The sequence below is a fragment of the Semicossyphus pulcher genome, unplaced genomic scaffold (assembly GCF_022749685.1).
Source record: "Semicossyphus pulcher isolate SPU_LCO1_2020_fin unplaced genomic scaffold, fSemPul1.0.p SCAF_3, whole genome shotgun sequence".
Lineage (NCBI taxonomy): Eukaryota > Metazoa > Chordata > Actinopteri > Labriformes > Labridae > Semicossyphus > Semicossyphus pulcher.
The window spans coordinates 12,225,264-12,241,607 of record NW_027211704.1 but is presented as its reverse complement, the minus strand read 5'-3'; the positions used below and the strand labels follow the sequence as shown (position 1 = coordinate 12,241,607).

The 16,344-nt window shown below is 41.0% G+C and overlaps 1 protein-coding gene across 2 annotated transcripts in view; it reads left to right on the top strand.

The window, feature by feature from the left end:
* The first annotated feature begins 3,431 nt into the window (after positions 1-3,431).
* pax7a (paired box 7a) overlaps positions 3,432-16,344 on the top strand; it is a 44,253-nt gene continuing 31,340 nt past the window's right edge. The window contains exons 1-4 of one of the 2 annotated variants that reach the window (XM_069677726.1): positions 3,432-3,824; positions 5,053-5,288; positions 6,068-6,197; positions 6,563-6,691. In XM_069677726.1, the coding sequence (XP_069533827.1) occupies positions 3,737-3,824; positions 5,053-5,288; positions 6,068-6,197; positions 6,563-6,691 (583 nt within the window). In that variant the 5' untranslated portion in view covers positions 3,432-3,736. Of the gene's footprint in view, positions 3,825-5,052; positions 5,289-6,067; positions 6,213-6,562; positions 6,692-16,344 lie in introns of both variants that reach the window. The other variant, XM_069677725.1, reaches the window with a different exon arrangement.

Here is a 16,344-nt window from a genome sequence, read left to right as displayed (position 1 = left end):
CCCATGAGGAAGCGATTACACATTTGGATAATTCCGAGCAGATGTGGAAATGTCTCAACAAGTTAACAAGGCTGTGGTGGAAGTGCGGGCCTCGTCGCCGGTGGAAAAGCGTGCCGTGGTGTCTGTCTTTAGGGCCTTGAGTCTGGCGTTGGAGATGAACTATGAATGGCGAGAACATGGTGGTAAACCACAACAGAGTTTTCACTACTTTTTATGACTTCCTGCACTCTGAAATCTTTTAGTCTATCACAGTGAGCAGGTTTTGTTTTCACCCAGGAAGCATGCAACACTTTTTAGATTCGACAGAGCTGAGGTCCAGCCATCATGGGAGCAAATACGCGCTTTATCGCTCATGCATTTATAACTAGTGCTGATCTAAGATAATTCTTAAAAACGTCTTCCATATTGTCAACAAAGAACAGACCTCGCCTTCAGCACAAATGAGCCCACGAGATGGAAAAACGCTTCAGGAAACTGTTGGAATTTAATTTCTTTTTTATTTAAAGTTCAGACCAAAGTGGATCATAAGACCAGAGCAGACGCAGTATTTAGCTGGATGTTTACGGAGTTGTGGGTTCATTTAAAAACCAAATGTTGAGACAGTTTGTCCTCTCTGCTGTTAATTTTTAAATGCAGAAGTTCTAGAAAGTCAGTCATTATAGCAGACATGTTTCGGATGCTGTGTTCCTGCAGAATTAGAAAAAAAACCCCAATATATTATCTAAAAATGATCTATACACCTTTCACTAAGACACAAAAGTGTTGTTTGGTTGCGTTCAACGCTCCACCATGACTCACCGGAAGATAAAAGCAGCATTAAAATCAAATGCATTTAAAAAAAAACTAATGTTTATACACACTTAAAGCCCGTACTTCTCGCCTTTGTTCGGCTCAGACAAAGATAAAGCCTAAATCGGCGATGCCTCTCATCAAAGGTGTTTTCTCCTTTGTGCGAGGAGCTGCTCGTTGTGTAAAGAGAAAATACGTGTAGATAGCAGCGAGGGGGGGAAGTGTTCACCTACAAGCAAAAAAGAAACTTTGGTAATCACCATAACACAAATAATGAGAGGCGATGTAGGGAAGTGTTTGAAGAGCGGTCCTGATCAAGATAAGATTGCAGACAGTATCGTGAGGGAGAGGAAGTGTTTTTCTGTCTGCTGCAGCTGAGAGGAAACTTAAGTGACAGAGTTGCTTATAGGAGCCAGACGCTGAGCCGCAGCCTGCAGAAACAGGCGGGATGATGGGGGTTTAGGGTGTGACGAGGACGAGGGGGGATGCAGAGTCACTTGTGGTCAGATTAGACAGAAACATAAAGCAGTCATACGTGTATTAGGAGGATGAAACAAGCAGCAGCATACAAGAGGTGGCTTTTGTTCCACATAATTCTGCTAATAGAAGTGAAACAGTGGTCGCCCACTAGTGGACATGGTGCCACAACAATGTGAAAATATTGTAATGTAACTGCAGACCTGTGAAAGATTGAAATCAACTTTTGTAAGCAGTTATCAATATTCCTGGATTAAGTTGCAATCTGAGGATATTTAAGGAGAAATTGTGAGTTACAATCGATCATCTGGACTCGGACTTGTTATAAATAAAGAACTTTGAACACCAAGAAGAAAAAAATAATAAAACAGTTGTTGTAGAATCTGTAGTTTAAGCTGTAGGTATGTTATTATTAAGATGAGACTGAGAACAGCAGCATCGCCTGTTATCTATACATTCTTAAAACACCCAAACACTTCTAAAAATCATCTTTACGATCTGTTATGTTGAGTCTTTAAGTGTGAAATAATTGGACAAATATCACACTTCAATTCATAACAGTGTAAAAGATACTAAATGTCTCCGCACACTAACACTCCTTTCTCTTCGCTTGTAATTATGAATAGCTGCATGACAAATGAAAAGCAGGCTAATAATGATGAGGATAACAGAGGCAGGACCGGCTGATATTTGCAGGCAGACGAGATTATTAGCTTTATTTGCGTGTCTGTGTGATTTAAAAACATACCTGTTGTAGCGAAAAACAAGACGTGAAATATTTCTATTAAAAAAAAAAACCCAGAACATGCTCTCCATAAGAGAAAAGTGCTTTTGTTTGGATTCCACATGATTGATGCTTGACTTAATCCAGCGCTCTGTGCGCCTTCCCAGGAGGCTGAGGCGTCTCTTTGTGCTCCTGCGTCCCATGTGAAGCAAAGCAAAGCGGGAGAGTGAGGGTCAGAGCTGTTCGGCAGGGTACCAGATCCTTCCCACCGGCACATCTGCATGTGAAATCGCCATTTCACCCCTCCACACTCCCTAATTGTTGCTAAAATTATTTGTGAAATTGCCTTCCACCAGGAGTGTTTTCCACGGCAATTGTCACACGATTTTATATGCACGGTGGGCCCACAGAGTTGACACATGCACCTCTTCTTTTCTGCCATATGTGCGCTTTTTATTCGACTTTAATAGCGGAGCATTATTTTTGAACAATTACCTTTTAGCAATTACTCTCGCGCGTACTCGAGGGCAAGGCAACCTGTTGTCGTCAATAGCGGGTCGATTCCAAATGTTGTAATTACCACAGGAAGCTGAAGGAGCGATTTAGATGCTCATGCTTACTTAATTGAAAGGTTAACAAGGCAAAGGCATCTTATAGTGTAACCTCCGACAGGCAGCGTTTGTCCACTCAGAGAAACACACCAGCAGCGCCTGACTCGGTTATTATGAGCCGAGATTTTTTATTCACGCGAAGCTCTGCGCGTGCACCGTGGAAAAATAACTTTGGAGACAGACGCGTATTTTTTAATCTATTGTATTTATTTATTTTACCGTAAAAAAATGTCGATTTGTTCATATATTTTTCCAAATATGCTACTTTAATCGAAATTGAATTCTTTATCCGAATACGATATGAACAATAAACTTTTTTTTTTAAGCAAAAACTTTTACTTTTTAATTTCTTGCTCTGCTATTGTTGCTATTAATGTCATTTATAGGTTGCATATTTATATTATTTTTAGTTTATCCTGATAAATCAAAGAATTAAAATAATAAAATGTCGAATAAAATGAGATGAAAGCAGTTTTAGCAGCATTAATATTCCTCAGGTTTGAGCAGCTGAATGTCACGGAAGTGGACACATTTGGAAAAGTCCGGATTTAGAATAACATTTAGATATAATAACACTTAGAGCTGCAGGTTTTCGGTGTATGGAGTCTCATGAGGGGAGGCAGGAGTGAATTAAAAGTGGAATGTGTCTCTCTGATTGGTCGGCCGGCCTCTGGCTAAACCCACTCGCTTTCATCCATAAAAGAAAGGCCGGGGAGCCTATGGGAGCGCGCGGCTGTCTCCTCCTACGACATGCACGAAAGTTGGCCACTTAAACTACTTCCAAGCAGCCAGCAGACATTATCCTGAACCCAAACTACGCCAGGGGAAAAGAATAACAGCTCGTTTCTGCAACTCATACACACAACTTCAAGTGCAAGTGCGCTATTTTGCAGATTTTCTGTTTATTCGGCTGCGGCTGTTTCGGTTTATTTTGGCGTCGCAGCAGAGGAGAGCATCACTTTTGTTTTTCCCTGGTGGAAGAAGGGCTCGTCCGGTTTCTCCGCCTGGGATTGGGATTTGACAGCAGCTGACTTTTTTTCTGATCAATTTTAAAGGCATTCCATTTTTTTTTTTACTTGGACTTTGTGAGAGTAGCAGGTTCGAGTCCGGTTTGTTTGTTCGTGTCAGTAGCTACATGATGGCTACTTTACCAGGAACAATGCCTCGGATGATGCGCCCCGCGCCGGGCCAGAACTACCCCCGAACCGGCTTCCCCCTGGAAGGTAAGAGAAGTGACAACATGTGTGTGAAGTTGTTTCCTGTGACGAAACTCATCAGCTCTGAGCTCTGTCAGAGTCTCACACAGTCTCACAGTTTGTTATACAGGCGACATGCTGGGACATAAAAAGGTGGGTGAACAAATACGACCTCCAGTCAGAGTTGATTAAAGTTAACAGCCTCTATCAGAAGTGAATTATCGCTCCGGAATGAAAGCTGGACTTTCAGAATAAAACCCAAACCGTGTTAAAAATATTCAGGTGTTTCACGCCTGATATTATATTTTATTATTCTATGTGCACCGCCTTTATTTATTTGTAATTTATTTTAATTTGTATGAGTTTAGACCGCTTTATCTCGTTTTTATAGAGCTAGTTTTTTAATTTTTTTTCTCGTAAAAATTAGATTTTTATTTTCTTATGTATTTCATGTTATGTTTTTAATACTCTGCCCTTACCAATTAGAGCGACATTTATTGACAAAATAATACAACGTCTGGCATGTGACAGGTGACAGATTAAGGTGCTTTTTCAGGGGGCTCATTTTCAGGAACATTTCTTATTTTAACTTTCATTATCGCACACAAACACACACACTCAGGCACACACACACTCACACAAACAAAAGCAATCTAATTGGTAATTTTTCCCCCCCCAAACTTCCTCTGCACTCGACTCGCCTGAACATATGGGCGTAAAAAAGATCACTTTGTATTTGCATGCGTTTTTGGAAACAGTTTTCCCATTACGCCCTGTTCGTGCTCAAGTGCTCTGGACCGAAATGTAGAAAAACCACGTAGCTCGCGAGTTCCTCGAGCTCCGGGATTTGTTCAAGTGTCCTGCTGCTGGAAATGGCAATAATACACACAGCAAAGAGACGACTCAAAGGATCACATCAATATTTGTACAGCATGACTAGGAATAATCAAGGTGGGAAGTGTCAGCCTCTTTAGTGTCTCTTGAATGTGAAATTGGACGCTGAAGTGGCCTCGGATGCATCCTGTCAGACACACAGACGCTGGCTGAATCTGGCACGAGGCTCTCTTGAAAATGTATAATATGATAATGTGCGTAAACTGCGTCCCATTAAAAGTCAGTAACACAGCAAACATGCCGCTATTTGACTGTAACAGTTAGCTGAATTAGCTTCTTATTTCTCCAAAGTGAGCATATTTCAAATCTCGTGTGATTTCTTTGTTGTTTTTGAGACTTTGATTTTCTTATTGTGGCGCAGTGTCCACCCCTCTGGGCCAGGGGAGGGTGAACCAGCTTGGCGGCGTGTTCATCAACGGGAGGCCCCTGCCAAATCACATCCGACACAAGATAGTGGAGATGGCCCACCACGGCATCCGACCCTGCGTAATCTCGCGACAACTGCGAGTTTCTCACGGTTGTGTCTCCAAGATTCTCTGCCGGTACCAGGAGACCGGCTCGATCCGTCCGGGTGCCATCGGAGGCAGCAAACCCAGGGTGAGTGGGGGTCCACGATTATTGGGGTCTGTGTGGGTCAGTGCAGTGGAGCGCGCGAGGACGAGCGTCACGAGGTGCAGGACACCTGAGTGATCTGAAAACTAAGGTTGTGTTATTATGAGGGCAGCGTGGAAATAGAAAATGATGTTTAAAGGAATTTGGATGTCTGGGGAAATATTATTATTATTATTATTATTATCATTATTATTATTATTATTATTATTATTATTATTATTATTATGTCGTTATGAAAGTTACATTTCAGGCCACCTGTAACATCATTTTCCTGTCACCAAACTTTACAGCTAATGTTTTTCCTTCAAAATATTCAAATATTTATTATAATAAATAATCAATATTTTTACATAATCTTTAAAAATAAAATCTAAATAACAGAATATTGGACATTAAAAAGACAGAAGTACGTTTTTTGTGTAGGGCTGTAAATATTTATTACTATTATAATAAAGGGCTAATTTCACCTGTTTCCATGACAGTATTATGTCTAATATATTATAGATTGTACAGGGACACATCGTTTAATTACTGGTGTTAAAAATGTAGTTTATATTGTCGTTTATTTGCATATAAAATGTCCTTTAAAAAATCATAGTTTTCATTTATTCTCATTATTCGTTTCGTCCCTTTGATTGGACAACTTGTTTTTTCATCTTTAAAAATTCCTCTGAATTAAAACCGTCTTCCTCTTCCCCATTTTCTCCCCTCCTCGTCCCCTCGTCCCCCCCCCCTGCCTTTATCGCCCCACTTCGAACCTTCAGCAGGTGGCAACTCCTGACGTGGAGAAGCGGATCGAGGAGTACAAGAGAGAGAACCCGGGGATGTTCAGCTGGGAGATCCGGGATAAGCTGCTGAAGGACGGGGTGTGCGACAGAAGCACGGTTCCTTCAGGTGAGGCTTCATCTGGTAAGCTGCACTTTTTTTATTTTTTGTTATCTTATTACGAGGCAACACTTGCAGCATCACTTGTGAAAATCACACTTTGAATGCAACATGTTTTAAGCCCCCTCAGTTACTGATAATCAAATGTGTGAGTGTAGCAGACAGCTCACCTTACCCAGACAAAGTCTCCTTGTATTTTTGCATTTTAGATGTGATTTGATATTTTTATTTTGAACCTTTTCTCAACGCAGCTGCTCATGTAAAACAAACTTTTCTTGTGCCATTTTTTTTTAAAACAAATGTATGACAGGATTATTCTGGTTCTTTTATGGGTTTTAGGGCTAATCACCCATTTACCTTTTTGTTGCCATTAGTGAGCTCCATCAGCCGCGTTTTGAGGGCCCGATTTGGCAAAAAAGATGACGAGGATGACTGTGATAAGAAGGATGAAGATGGAGAAAAGAAAACAAAGCATAGCATCGATGGCATCCTCGGTGATAAATGTAAGTTAACGGCAGAAAGTATCTGGCCCTTTTTGTATTTATGTCTGAAATATAAACAATTATTATTATCATTATGCAGGGTAAATTACAGCCTTGTAAGCAGGAAGCAGTTGTTTTAAATAGACTTCCTACTTTACGTCCTCTTGGGAAATTGTCCCACATCCGAGCTGCAGCTAAACGCAGAGAATTTATTCCTGCTTTTAACTCCGAGCCAGCACTTGTTCATTCACTCAATTATTTATGAGAGCCTTTGGCAGAAGGTATTTAAGTGCAGAAAATTAATTTGTGTAGCGAATTCCTCCTCATTCATTCACTCATTTAACGAGCCCTAAACGACAGCTGACAGTTGACCCATTTCACAATCGATGTCAGTTCACTGACATTTCACCACTTGTCACTTAAAGTGGAAATCAATGTTCATATTATTATTTGCTCTATTAGTAATGCTGCGAGGAGGGAGAAGCGGAGCTTTGACGCACGTATTGGCTGTCACTGTTTGTCAATAGAATTTACAAGCTTGTAATAACCTTAAAATGTATTGAAATCCGCTGTTGTATGTGATGTTTTTGTATTGCATATTTAACATATTTAAAATGTAACATAAAGAGATAAAACAAGAGGAGAACATTACAAGCAATTAGACTTTGAAGTAGAAAATTTTCTTGTTTTTTCTAAATTCCTGTCTGAAGGGTAGAGAGATTTTTTTTTATTGTTCAGAGAAAACTTCTCATTTTATTATCATATCTTTTGTTATGTTTATTGCTTCGCTGTGTTTTCTTGCCATTGAGTGAAAAACGCGCAGCTTCCAAGCGCTAAAAAAAAAAGTTCTCCAGCTTTTGATGATCAAACATCAGTGAATGGGGGGTTTAGATAAGAGTTCACAAAAGCCTCTCCCCTCAACAAAAAAAAAAAGACACTGCCAAAAATTTTTCAAACTTGAAGATGAACTTCACGAGCACAAACGTCCCCTCCTTCCTTTGACGCTTTTCTAAAAAGTGAAGAGTCCGAGGTACAAAAGCAAATCCTGGAAAGCAGGGCAGCGAAAAGGAGAGTGTGGACCCGGCCTTTCTCATTCAAAAAGCGGGTAAAAAGAGAGAGAAAAGTTTGGACAAAGGGCACGGAGGGACATAAAAGGAGATGAATTATTCAGTACGCCCCGCTGCTAGATAGTTTTGTAATTTTATATAATGGCCCGTTGGAGAAGAATCAGTTGATAGCGTGAAAACGGTCTCCTTTTTCTGTCACACCACGCATTAATGGTAGAAGAAAAAGTGTCACAATTTTGGTGCAAATATCTCAGAGTCCGTAGAGATGGTCTGTTAACCCTGCTGGCTGTAAATAACCATTCTTTTTCTGCTGTGAGTCTGCGCGTCACGCACAACTCCACCGCGTAAAACTGAGGACACGTTTTACGCGTAATGTGATACTCTGACTTATAAAGTGTTAACAACATTATCATCCATTTATTTTAACTTGCTAATGTTGGTTCCGCAAAATGTCTCTGATTTTATTCTATTCTTAGCGCTGCTTGTGTTTTAATTTGAGACTCAATTACGTTGCTATAAAAAGAGACGCACCCTCTGCGTAATGCAGTTTATACCGGCATCCGGATGGCATCTAATAATGTTAATACTTATTAGAGTAAGCGCTGGAAACGACGGTTGCTGAATAGGTGGCTGTGTTCGTGCCGGGTGTAATAGCTCGCAGGCATGGTAAGAAATGTATTTATCCCCAATCAGCCCCTCACTCTCCGAGTTTGAAGCGCAGCCCTTATGTGGAGAGGGGTTTTAAAGCAGATTAAATAGAGCCTTTTATTTCTTTTCACTTTCATCTCAGAGCGGAGCTCACAGTGGCTCGCCCTGGGCACAAAATTCATGAGATTTTTTTTTTCTCGTTTACTTATCCAGATTTTAAGACTTTATTTATTTATCTATTTGTTTATTAGGCTTGTGTGTTTGATTTTCTCAGAGGTTACATCACGGATTTATCCCCGCTCTAATCTAGCTTTATTAACGTGTATTTAAACCGCTAAACATATTAAAATAATCTAAATGTTTTTGGGGTTTTCTTGGCATTCTCAGAAGCATACCGGAGATGCAAACTTAAATATAGATCCACCTTTTCACACTGCTGTATAGGCTCTTTTCAGTGTGATTATTGTTAAATAACCGAGATGTAGGTCCACCTACGGTTCTGACAGCAAAAATGAGCGTCCCATCCAAAACGCACCTTTTGAAATCTTGTGCCAAAATTAAATTACGCGCAAAAATCGGGGAGGGAAACCTCTGTGCAAACTTGGATATCCTTTTGTTTAGCGCCACCCGGCTCAGCAAGAAAAGGTGAATCAGCTGTCCGGCATCCATCTGCCACACTAACACAACCAACCTGACCGTCAGATCGGGTGCAGACAGGCGATGGACACTCCAGCAAATCGCAGGATTACCTGAGGTCCTCAATCTAATTAAACAGATGCCAGGTGGGATTATTTCCCGCGCGTCAGGGAGGGAAAGTGACAGAGCAGCGGAGAGGTGTGAGGCAGTCAGACAAACCAAAGACCCCAGGTTAGGAGCAGCTAAACGGGGCTGCATGTTATTTGTTTTGCAGTGAATATGAGGTTTAAATTGTGACCTACACTTTGTTTCAAACACATGTGGAGGAAATTATTCTCTCTGCATTCTTCTTTTTCCATTTCGGTTGCAGTGTGTGCTGTAAATTACCTGTACATGTTTGTAAATTCACCACATACGCAAACCAATTACGCAAAAAAATACATACTCTAGGGTCCAGGTGTTTTCCTTTACAAACAACAAATAGAGTAATTTCTTCTGTTAACGATAAACCCTTCCTATAGTGTGTAGAGTGGTGCAAAAGATGCCCCTTCCATGCTTTACCACGTCACAAACTCCTCGCTCGCGCACGCACTAACACACACACTTCCACGCACGCCCAGTCTCTAAGTGTATGGTAATATAATGTAGCTATATTTCGGGTCTAAAGCCGTGCTGAATGAGAAGGACAGGGGAATGAAGCGAGAGACCACTTCAAACAAATCCATCTGGAACAGTGTGTGAGAGAGATTCAGTGAAAGTATGGGGAAGTTATTTAGCTATTAATAACGTTTTTTCCTCAGGCATTGAGAGTGACTCCATCTGCACTTTCTCGCAGCTATTTGGCTGGGTGGAAATTGAGGGAGACCCAAATGTTGGGCAGAGATAACATACCCATCATAGCCCAGACCCTGCGCTGTGCTTCACTGCATTAAACTCGGATTAACCTCCCCTGTCCCCGCAGCCACTCAAGCCACATTTCACTGGAATTTACATCGGTAGGCCTACATTTCTTATAAAGGGGGCAGAGGCTGAAAGACGTTATTATTATTATTATTATTATTATTATTATTATTATTATTATTATAGACGCTTTTATTTGCAATAGGCCTAAATACACCAAAAATATTTATTATGGTGACAAAATTTAGGGCCATTTTGAAATTTGAAATTAGAATAAATTTCAGATTTTTAGCCAGATTTGTGCTTTAACAAGTCAAACAGCTCATAATAACTTATAATATATATAAATATAATAACAATAACGACGCTTTGTCAGGGCCCTATGGCGTCTCATTCAGACGCAACCAAGTAGGCTAGTGTCTGTTGCAGTGGACAGCGACAGTTTAATGGGCTAATTTTACGCCACTTTAATGCTAAAATGTTCAGAGCTAAGTCTACACTTAAAAAAAAAAAAGAAGGTATATTTCAAGACTTCTATCTGTCCGAACATCTCCGAATTTAGCTTAATGGAGTGTGTTTGCTTGTTTAAGCTAGCTGTTGTTCAGATTATGTTTAGGCTAGTTAGCACAGGTGATAGCTAGCTTCTCGTCGTCGTTATTTTATAGTTTTAAAGAGGCTGGCAGGATGACATGTACCATATATCCTTTAACAGCTGATAAATAATACTAGAAATAATAATAATAACACCTCAAATGGATCAGTCGGGAATACATTTGCTAGCTTAAATTGCGGTTAGCATAGTTCGTTTGTTGCTAGGTATGGCTTATAAGGACTAGCATACCTCCCTGCAGCATCTTGGTTAGTAGGCGTAACATGGTGTAACAAGTTTTAATTTTTTAATTTATTAATGGGATAAAATAGTTTGTGTTGTAATTGAATTAATCTGTGTAAGCATTTCCATCATATAGATTTTGTGACTTTTTTTTGTATTCAGCATGTTTTAAATTCAAAAAGTGGCGGTATAATTTGTTGTTAATGACATATAGCGATGCATTATGGAGAGGAGCTACTTCTACCAGTGTAACAAATTAGCCTATTGGTTCCAGCAAGGTAACATGAGCGAACCGTGCAACATAATAACATGAAACCCATTGCTTATGAGTAATGAGTAATGCATCAATTTTAAGGAGTGCAGTTTAAGCTTGTAGGCCTACCATGCTGGTGAGACGTTTCAGTGTCAGGAGCTTTAAGTGTCGGCAGCATTAGGCTAAATAAAAAAAAAAATGGAGTAGGCTTAAATTCATTCTGTGCTGGCATTTGACTTTGATCACATCAGAAATATTCATGGAAGCACAAACACTGGCTCTGCCGCCATTATCCCGGCTGACAGTGATACCTCTCAAGGCTGTCTATTAATTAAAGTGGCGCTTACCATGTGGGACGACTCCCTATCTGGGCACAAAAATGGTTTTTCCATCTCTTGTGGGGCTCTTGAAAAGGGGCAATCTTTCCTCTCCAGCTTCTTGTGGGAAATTTAAAAGTGTACAGAGGAAGACATGGGGATTTCTAGCTCATTTATAAAGACGAGTTTATAATCCTTTCCTGCTTAATAACTTAAAAGGATTCAATTTCTCCCCTCATTTATGGGGTTATGATCGCACATTGTTAGACGCAGATAGTAGCATTTCAAGGTTAACATTTCCTGCTCGAAAATATCAGAATATAAGCTGTAAGCCCATAGGTGCCCTTTGTTTAGCCTGCAATTCCCCCCACGAATACTGATAGGCCCCTTTTAGATGTTGTTACTATTAACGTGATAACAACGAGGACGACCACGTTGATAAGATGCCTCTATGCCACCGAGCATTTTCAAATGATGTGATATTTAATTACAGCATATAATTTCACCATCGAGAATTAAATTCAGTAGGCTTACGCACACTCGGAGGATTGGATGTCTGGTTGGGGGTCCCCAAACCATACGAGACAAATTAAAGAGGAAGCGTTGCCCTCCAGGTATCCTGTCACACACAACAGTAGGGCGCTTCAGCGCGGCTCTCATTTCTGTCTGTGTTTTATTCCGCCAATTTTCACTCATGGGGGCTCCGGGATGCTGCGCTGCTCTGCCCGCAGGCTGCAGGCCAAAGTAAACACACAATCTTTAGGTTTAATCTTTTTTTTTTTCCGTCTTTGTTAAAGTTTGTCTAGCCAACCTCTGCCCCCCCTTTCTCTCCTTCTCTGCATCACACATTCATGTCAACAGGTGGGGTTATTAGTGAGGAAACTTTGCACTGTTAGGGAGGCTACAGCTGAACGTATTTATTTTACGGTGACAGTTGAAGCTATTAACGTTTTAATTGTAAGATTTTATTCTTGTTAAAATTTACCTGAAAATAACTTTTTGCTATTTTTTGTAATTTTATAAAATGTATATTCAGTTTATTCTGGATTTAATATTCATTATTTTCTAGAGGTTAAAATGTCGAGGTATATGGGGTCATTTTGGGGTTTAATTTCTGGATTTTATTTTGAAATTTCATGAATATTTTGACAAATAGGCATTTATTTAACCTTTTTTTTTATTTGTCATGCGCATTAGTACCTTTATTATATTTATCGCTATACTTTTATAGTATAAATGATTATTATTATTATTATAAGCCTATCGTATTAGCGTTTCCGGTCTGCTGACGTCGCCTCTAACATTTACATTTCCACTTAAATCGTTTAATGTCGCCCCTAAATTGCCGCCGCTTTGTTGCACTGCGGTTTAATTGGCTGGAAGAAGATGAATGAGTCTGACAGGAATCAGCTGTCCACACATTCCCCTGTGAGTCTGACTCGGAAATCATAACCTGCCCAGCTTTTCCTCCGCTGAAACCAGCTCGTTGAACTTGTCACATCTAATTAGGGTGTTAAAACGCACCGAGTGCATCGCTGGGAAACAGTAGGTGGTGGGTCCGGGGCAGCCAATAAGGCCTTTTTGGGTCAGATGGTGGAGGGGGTGGGGGGGACGAGCAGCGTGGTTGGATGCTGAAGTTGTTGAATTGGACCGCTGCGGGCTTTTATTTTCTAAGCAGGCCTCTTTTTTCCCCCCCGCTATTACTTCAATTATGGCCATGCAGCGGGCTAAACAGGCCGGCCTGCACGGACCGTACAGCCTTGTTTTAATTAGGTATGAAATTAATTACAGCAGACATCTATTAAAGACTTTTAAGTTTGGCTCATTTTTTTCCCACAGAGTTTAAAGGTGTAACAGTGGATTAATGGCTTACTGCCAAAATTACATTTTATTGCATCCCGTCATTTCTGTGCTGCCTGTCTAACAGGTGTCAGGAAATCTCTCACTTTAAACAGGCTGGAGTTATTGTTTAACTAAGTTCACATTTTCTTCCACATCCAGAAATGAAAACATCCGATTTTTATCTTTGATATTAATCTTTTCCATTGCATTAAAAATACCCTCAGTCCTAATACATTTATATATATTTATAACAACTTTTAAACTTACCTTCCTGCTTGATTTAGCCTATACCTTTTTGTGCGAATGTGAAAATACAATCAACTTTCGATCCCCTTTTTTTTTAAAAAGAAAAAGCTGCATTCTCTTTTCTTGAATACTTTCTCTCCTTGTATTGGTACAAAAAAAGCCCTGTGATGTCTGACAGCCTCCTCTCGCCATTGTCCGACGAACAGCCACTAGAAAAGGACGAGAGAAAGAAGAGGGAGGAGAAAAGGCCCTTCTGTTATTTTCTGTCTTGAGACTTGCTGCATGGGCCATTCAGGCGAGTTGATGAACTCCTCCAAAAAGTTTATTAAGGGGGTGAAAACAATAAGGACTAAAGCCTTTGGGTGCCCGGGCAGACAGTTTATAAACTAGCTGCTATTGTGCCTCAAAGGCAGATGCATGAATACTTCTGAATAGGGGCCTTCAAACTGACACGATCAGGCTGGACAGCAGCAGTTTTTAAAGGGAGAGAGGGTGCTTCTGCTGCAGCTCACATCTCTGCCTTTTTTTTCCTGCATTAATGTACATCTGCAGAGGAAGGGGGGAGGAGGGCACGGTCTGTCAGGGACTCGCTTGTATTACTTGTGTGCTTAAAAAGATGTACATGTTAGGGTAAACAATTGAAACAGGGAGGCTTTATCTTTGTGTTTATTTAATCTAAAACAGTGTAGAAAGTCTGCCATAAAAGCAGATGTTTTAATACCTCACATGCAAATTTCCTCCTACTAATAATGTTTTATTTAAATGTGGAAATTGCATTAATGTGTAGAACAAGAGGCAAGGCAAATCGTCTTTCCTGTTAAAGCTGATTTTCAAACTAAAAGCTCCTTTTTGCGACAGTAATCCAGGCAGAAAACAGTGAGGCGACCAACGTTGATATATATATTTTTTTGAATGGGGCACACTGGCTACGCGCACTCAAGAAGATACATTATTCCCCTCCTTTTCAGCCGACAATAGACTGTCACTCTTTATCCCTCTTCCCTCCTCTGTCCCTCCCTCTCCAGCTTTTCTCTTTCAGTCCTCTCCGTCTCTGGCTCCGTGCCTCACCACATCAGAGGGAGTCCAGTGATTTGTGACCCCAGAAACCCCGCACTTAATCTCGCTAAAGAGGGGGAGCATCCAGTTTTGCAGCTTGGCGGGCCCCAAATAGGCCAAGCCGGCTCTGGCAGGTGTCAACATTAGCAAACAATTGGTCCCCCCAGTCCCATGCACCCCCCCCCCCTTCCTCCTCCTCAAACCGTACCCCAGCGCGACTCTGAACCTAAACTATGTGAAAGGAGCCACATAATGGGGGAATGTGGAGGGGGAGGAGAGGATGGGGGGAGATTACACTCTGAGACAGCTATTAGCAGGGATGAGGCTTTTCTAAACAAACAAAAACAAAGAAGAAGAAGAAGAAGGCGATCAATACTGTGTTAGTTTACCAAGTGGAGCCATCATTGTGGCTTTGGAGTATTTATTTTCTGCTCCATTGTTTTTCTGCACCTCTCAAACGTCTGTGGGTCGTATTGGCAATCCAATTTAGTTTCAAGTAGGGGGGGGTCCACGGGAGGTCTATTTCTCCTCCCGGCCACTTCATTCATAGACTTGGTGTTGTAATGGATCCTGATTGGTGAGTATTGCCTCGGATAGTGGACACTGAGCGCGCTGTCCGGAGGGAAAACAAACACTCAGGGATGACAGAGCTCGGCGGGATTGCGGCCCCTCTCCTTCATTAGACAGGAGGGTCTCTGGGAGGGAATGGGAAGCAGAATGAGTTGACACGAGGACTGCTGCTGCTCTCGAGTGGATATGTGTCCTGACAAGAGGGCTGATGTTTCTTTAAAAGGCCATTTATTTACCTCTCACTGCTGATTCCTGGCCGTGCCACGAGCAGAGACAAGTGGTCTCAGCGGGGGCAGATTAGAGCTCCAGAGGTTTTAATGGGAAAAAAAAAACTCCAAAACCTCATTTAATTGCTTCGAGAAGTCCTCCTGGCATGTTTCCTCCTGGCCTCCGGACAAAATAACAAATAACACAAGCAGTTCAGTTCAGGTAACATCCGCTCAGGCGAACCTCCTGGTGCAGTTGGTGCATCATTAGAGCGGCTGACATCAGCTGCTGCAATAAACAAGTGTATTTAACTGACCTGGTGGCCTCTGCAGACAATGTGGGCTGCTGTCAGGAAGCACCAATAACAATGTCAACGAGCAATAAAATGATCGGAGCTTTCATGGCATTAAAGATGTGGAGAGAGCGAGCTGATCAGACTGTATACGTCTTTACAAAAGGCCCCAAAAAGCTCTGTCTGAGTTGTTCCTGTCGGGACGAAAGGTGGCAGATAGTTTGCAGAGTACCTAACTAACCATGTAAATCCACAAATCATTCTGCCTACTAAGTTCTATAGCACACATAAATGTTGTTTACAGGCTGACACGTAATGTCAAATAATGACAAAGGCCTGTTAATGTGTGAAAGGTCCTGCAGTAATGATTCAGTGTATTTATCTTGGCGTCATCAGTCAGGGGACGAGATTTGGCACGCAGCTGCGTCTTCAATTTCAAATATTCCAGCAGAGAAAAATCAGAACCATCTTGTGTTTGTGGCTCGGACTAAACTTTTATTTTCCGTGTTTGCTTTTTCAATCTGGTGGAAGTTTCCTTTTACATCCTGCTTTTATCGGTACTCTGCAAATATCCTACAGCGTAGCTAGATTAGCATTTTGTCCCCTTCAAATATTGTTCATGTTAAAGGACTTTTATCCATCCGTAAAAATGGTCAAATATAGTTTTAATGTGCCGTCCTTACAAACATCTGTTTAGGCTAAAAGTTCCCTTTTTTATTTCAATTCGATGTTAAAGCCAGAGCTGGTCTTTGTAGTTCTAAGAGTATAGAAAAACTACAATAGTCCAATTGAATGTCCGGCCTGTCTG